This window comes from Trematomus bernacchii, unplaced genomic scaffold (assembly GCF_902827165.1).
Source record: "Trematomus bernacchii unplaced genomic scaffold, fTreBer1.1, whole genome shotgun sequence".
NCBI lineage: Eukaryota > Metazoa > Chordata > Actinopteri > Perciformes > Nototheniidae > Trematomus > Trematomus bernacchii.
In genome coordinates this window covers 13438617-13444616 of record NW_022987698.1, presented here as the reverse complement: position 1 = coordinate 13444616, position 6000 = coordinate 13438617, and the positions used below count along the sequence as shown (strand labels likewise).

Genomic DNA, 6000 nt, shown 5'->3' with positions numbered 1-6000 from the left:
GATCTTATTTCGAGCTATTTTCTAAAATCCTCTGGAGAAATCTCATTGCTTTTTTGTGCTTACTTCCTGGTTTTAGGACGCGCCACTGCAGCTCTCTCGTCTCCTCTTCACACAGCACACTTTTCGCGGCACACGTACTTACAGCCAATCAGCTCTGAATGATTTGAGATGACGTATGGTGGGGATGGTAGCTCCGTGCCCCTCTGGTCATTATTTTTTTGACACACACATTACATTACAAAATACTCTGAGCATGCGCAGTGTAGTTTTTACAGTCACGTTCACTTCACAGCGAGAGGAAGGGGCATAATCAGGTTTTGTCCCACATGGCTCTAAACAGCTCAATAGGCACACACTGTGACTGTAGACACACTAATTAGAAGAACACAGACTAAAACAGCAATGTACAGACGAATCAGATGATTAAACATGATCTTAAAATATATTTTATATATTTTTTTATTTATTTTTTTGCATTTTTGTAATCATTATTTGTAATACTTTCTGCTGACACTAGGTGGGGCTGTGCCCCACCTGCCCCTAATGACCAGTCGCCACTGCACACATCGATTTATGTTTTTGAAAAACACTCGTTGTCGTCATGTCAGGTTTTTGGTGGATTTAATTAAGTCTTGGATTGCAGAGTATGAATGTCCTCTTGCTATTTTCAGTTGATAAATACGTGTGTAAAGTTTGTGAAGGCAGGAGGAAAGTTTCCGCGATCACCGTCTCCTCTCTGCTGCTCCAAACCCCGCCCCCCCTGAAAATAATGAGTGACAGGCTGATGAAACTTTATTATTCACTTAATCACTGATTGAGATATGATGAAGCTAACTTAATCTCCTACAATCATGGGATTAATGGGTACCACTTTACAATAAGACTACCCTTATAAAGGGTTTACGAACAGTTTGTAATTCTTTTATTAATCAAGTTGTGAAAACTTTATAAATCATTAATAAGCTTTTATAAGACATGAGATAAACAGGGCAACTGTGACCGGTTGCTTGCCAAATAGTGAGCCCACATTTATCTGTACTACTAAGCCTTATTAGAAATGGTAGTAACACATTAATAAATGGGAATGTGTTTTACACTTTACAATAAGGCTCCCTTTTGGCAGTTATAAATGTTAGTAACTCATAAATAAATGGTCATAAAGAGATGCCAAGAAACATCAAGATGGATGGGGGGAATCAACTCAGTGAACAACAGATACCAAGGATGTTGGCTGATGAAGAAGACGAAGTAAGCTAGGTAGCCAATATAAGGCCCCGGCTCCACGGGGACGAAAACGGGTTGAATCCGCATATTTCTCATGCGTATAGCCCTCTAAGCTCGACGACGCCGTAAGGGAAACGTAGAAACAGACCCCGCAAACGACAACGGGTCCAAAGGTGGATAGATCTGGGAACGGAGCGCTCTGGGGGGTCCAACGGGGCCGTGGAGTCGCCTATACGGTCATTCGTTTTCATAGCCCCGCCTCTCCCCGCCTCTCCCCCGCAGGGTTGCTATCGTGCTCCAGTCGCTACTGACCATGCTACAGTTCTTTGTGCAACATCTACAGGAGCTCCTCCTTGAATTCAGATTATTTATCTTTATCTCGATATGGACATAAACGCGAGTGAAGTCTAATCTGACAGGACGGAGACACGCAGCTCCTGCCGCTGTGATGCAGCGGGAGCAAAACACACACTTCAAGTCAGATCATCACCCTTAGCTATTTTAATTACCTCTCAAACTACCTAAACTAGTTATAAATATGTTCATTTTTACTGTCGGGTCACTCATTACAGGATCAGCTGCTGCATGAGACAGACACTGACGCTGTCAGAAGAGAGGAAAAAGAGACAGGCTCCGTGTATTTGATGATTATATATCATTATATCGTCGTTATTCATTTGTTTTAAAGCTCAATAAATAACAATGAAGACCTTTGACCGGCACTTTTATAATTTTGTCCGGAAGATTTAAACTTTAACACACGCTGACCGGCGAAAAACTCTGCCCGGTTCTGTCGGCCCCCACCGCGGAGAATACACAGAAGTGCAGCCATGACAACCATTCTTCTTCGCTGCTTTTGTGGAGGAAGTTGCTGCTTTTGTGGAGGAAGTTACAGCGCCACGTACAGGTTCGGCATATGTACTGCAGCTTTTCCAGCGTTTGAATGTAAACGGAGCCGTCTCGTGGAGCTTGACACAATCCGGTGTATATTGCGTGGGGACGGAAGGTTTTTTGCGGTTGCATTTGCGTTACTCCGATGCGTTTTGCCGTATTTGTCCTCGTGGAGCCGGGGCCTAAGGCTTAGTCATCTTGCCAAATAGTGAGCCTGTGTTGATGTATGAAAACTATGTTAAAACTGGTTTATAAATGGTTTTTAATGATTAATAAAGTGTTTACAACCTAATTAATAACATAATTATAAACCCTTTATGAATCCTTTATAAGGGTAGTCTTATTGTAAAGTGGTACCGATTTATGTAACAATAAGACAGAGAATGTAAGTGTGCACCCACATGCAGTATTTTTGTTTTTATATGCTGTTATAAATACTCCTGTTGTCTGCTGTGTTCAGACTCAAGTCATGTTTGTGATGCCACATTCAGGACATTCAGTGTCCTTTTTTTAACAGAAGACCGTTGCTAGAAGCTGCAGCTAGACTGGAGAAGAATTAGTTTTTAGTTTTTGAGGATGGAACAACTTCACACACAGATATAGGAAGGCTAGACCTATACAATTGGTTTACTTTGGTTTATAATTGAATGTCAAGACATTTATGTTATTCATTTCTGACGCACTTTCTAAATAATAAAAAGGGAGTTCATATTTATCTTGCTGCATGTATTCATTGATGAAAAAGAAGCCATGTGCAGTAATATAGAAAATTGAGGATGCAACGCATTGTTATGCATCGTGATATCGAATCGAAGACAGGATAATCCTAATCGAATCGAATAGTGAGACCAGTGCAGATGCACAGCCCTACTGTCTTATACTGTAGCTGATCTTAAATGGTAAAAAAATTAACTTTTTCATATAAGGATATTACATTTTTGAGTGATAGCAACCCAGTAGTGTTGATGATAAACACTGGTGGAGGAAAAGGATCCTCAAGAGGTTCATTTGTAGAGGGGCACATGTCAGTTCTCTGCTAATGGACGGAGTGTGGGAAAGCTCTGGAGGACAGAGTTGAGTGTGAATGACTTCCACCAATCCCACCAGCAGCCAAGTAATTCTCCAAAGGGATTTGGCACACTTCAGGAAACAGCTGCACTCCAGGAAACATCCCACACTCATGTGTAGAGAACTAGTTCTAATCAAAATGATGGTCAGAAGTGAGATAAGATTGTTTTCTGAATGTTAAAAATGTATGACAATGATTGGAAACTGACAATATAGCATGATAAATAGTTTTTTTTTTTAACTTAAAGATTGTTTGTCAAAAATTCAAATGTTTAAAACGTACAAGTCAGCCAATGGCGTCCTTTCCCTCCAGATGGCTGGTGATGTCACCCTCAGTTTCTGTAACAACACACAGCCAGCATCTGTCAGAGGAGTCCCTTTGTGGATCATTGACCACACCATACAGGGAGTCAGTGTGGGAAACTGAGCTCAACATGCTACTCAGGCTGACTACAAGGCACGTGTCAAAAGACCACATCTGGACAGATGCATGATTATTGTGTGAATTTACTGATTTACTTGCCATAAATGATCATCCCAGTGCCGTCATTTTTACAAAATATGGCATTTTGGATGAAGCAATATTTTACGGAGAAATATATTATATACATTTGAAAATGAATTTTTGTTAAAGTGATTTAACCCAATATATTTTACGTTTCTGTTGAATCAAAAAATATAGAAAGATGAATAATATTTGATTAATTATTATTTGTTATCTTAAGAGTGACTTATACAGTACTATTTCAGATATTATTACCTCACGTGTGATGAGATGATGAGCGTGTGCTCAGTCAACGTCATTGATCCCAGCATCAGGCAGCAGATCTGCTCTCTACAGGGTCACCACTTTCCCAGATTCACACAGAGCTCTGTGAGTCTCTCTCCATCACCCCCCCCAGTCCCCCACCTGTTCCCCTGAAATCCAACCATTGTCCCTTCGGGCAATAAGAGCATTAAGTGTGCTGCACCCATTATTGTCCTAACTCGCTCTCTGATTGGTTGAGAGACTGTGAGAAAGTGCAGTCAGACCCAGACCCACACATTCATATGGAGATGTGGGACTATAAATAGGAGGGATGAAGCCAGCAGAGATCAGATTCTCTCTACAGAGACCTCTACAGCACAGAGATCCAGACATGGCACCTACAATCACTGCAGCAATGACCAACTCTCAGGAGCCTCACACTCTGGCCCACAAGGTAAATTCAAGATTCAAGAAGATTTCAATATTGTCATTCAGATGTTGTCTTTGTTCATGTCAAATCTAAACTCCAGAATAAGATTATTAATGACTTTTTTCTTCTTTCTGCAGCTCAGAAAGCCTCTGGTGGAGAAGTTACGCAGAGAGCGAATCAACAGCAGCATTGAGCAGATCAAGTCTCTCCTGGGTCCAGAGTTCCTCAAACAGCAGCCAGACTCCAAGCTGGAGAAAGCAGACATCCTGGAGATGACAGTTTGTGTCCTGAGACGACTGCAGCAGCAGAATCAAGCTGTGGACTCAGCAGCTGTCAACCAGGGCTACTCCAGGTGTGTCCAAGAGGTGACACACTTCCTGTCCAAAGAGCAGGGGAAGACTCAGTCCCAGAGAAGACTGCTGAACCACGTCAACAAGATGCAGTGTTCCTCTGATAAGAACCTGAGAGAGGCTGACTTCTCTCTGCTGAGCTCCACAGTCCAGACCAGCATCACCAAAGAGAAGAGTCCAGTCAACAGCGTCCCCTGGAGGCCGTGGTAGACCCCTACAGACTGGAGTTACTACCAGACAAACTGAGATGACCATATTGGTCAAAGATTACTGGAAGTGAATTCTTCTGAATTCTGAAATATTAAGAACTTGTTCCTTTGTTTGTACAGAAGGTTGGTTTTGTTCGTTTTCTTTATGCAAGATGACATTTGCTAAGGAAATGACAGCAACTATATCTTTCAATTTAAGAAAGAGAACATTCTCGTGCATGTTGCATGAACCAAATCTGATTGCATCTGCAATTATTATTATGTCTCACTGTACTTCATGTATTGGTGGCCTAGATCAATGATGAATTTAGTATCCTTTGTTTTGTTATTGATCATAGTGATCAACAAATGTAGTGTCCTATTTTATGGACACATTGTCATTGAATTGAACTAAGAAGAATAAGTGATCTGTTAAAAGATCTAAATGTTTCTTTTTTTCTAAAAGGTTTGCTTGATGTCACACTTTTCCTGTGATACCTTTATGTCTCACTGTTTGTCATGTGTGTTGTAAGTACATGGAGATATTTTTGACCCCTTCTATTCATAGGTATTGAGGATTTTTGAATTGATCAAATCTATTAATTGTCATTCTTATGGATGAGTTGTCATGATGGAATTTACCTCACTTTCTGTGATTATCAAAAAATGTTCTGTTTCAAGAGCAATATGTTTATCCTTTTACATTTAAAAGTTTTGTTTAATGTTCCATTGTCACAATTTCTTTGAGACAATGTCATTTAGATTTGATCATTGATTATTAAGAACAATGTGACCTGTTGTAAGGTTAGATGTTACTACATTTTCTTTCTTAACAAACAGGGAATGTTTTCCTGTCAAGTATTCGTCTGTCTTTTATAAAGACAGTTATTCCTCTACTCTCAGTGAGTACGGTGTATTGTAGAAATCTACAAGTTGTTGTTGTGATGTATCATCACCTCTCGTAGGAGCTGTCGTGTTTTATGTTGCTCATTGTGCCTTGTTGAATAAACAAACAACTCCAGTTGAATATGTTGCTCTCTAGAGTTATTTTCCTTTCACCTGCCCTCACTAGGATGAGTATAATGTTTATTCTATCCTAGA

The 6000-nt window shown here is 40.4% G+C and overlaps 1 protein-coding gene across 1 annotated transcript; it reads left to right on the top strand.

Moving 5' to 3' along the window:
- The first annotated feature begins 4262 nt into the window (after positions 1-4262).
- Positions 4263-4921, top strand: LOC117489866 (transcription factor HES-5-like). Its single transcript, XM_034139420.1, has 2 exons — positions 4263-4385; positions 4499-4921. The coding sequence occupies exons 1-2, from the start codon at positions 4263-4265 to the stop codon at positions 4919-4921; spliced, it is 546 nt and encodes a 181-aa protein (XP_033995311.1).
- The last annotated feature ends 1079 nt before the right edge of the window (positions 4922-6000 follow it).

Coding starts and splice junctions, on each gene's coding strand:
- LOC117489866 (XM_034139420.1), top strand. CDS start 4,263: ATGAAGCCAGCAGAGATCAGATTCTCTCTACAGAGACCTCTACAGCAC. Junction 4,386..4,498: donor CTCACACTCTGGCCCACAAG/GTAAATTCAAGA, acceptor TTCTTTCTGCAG/CTCAGAAAGCCTCTGGTGGA.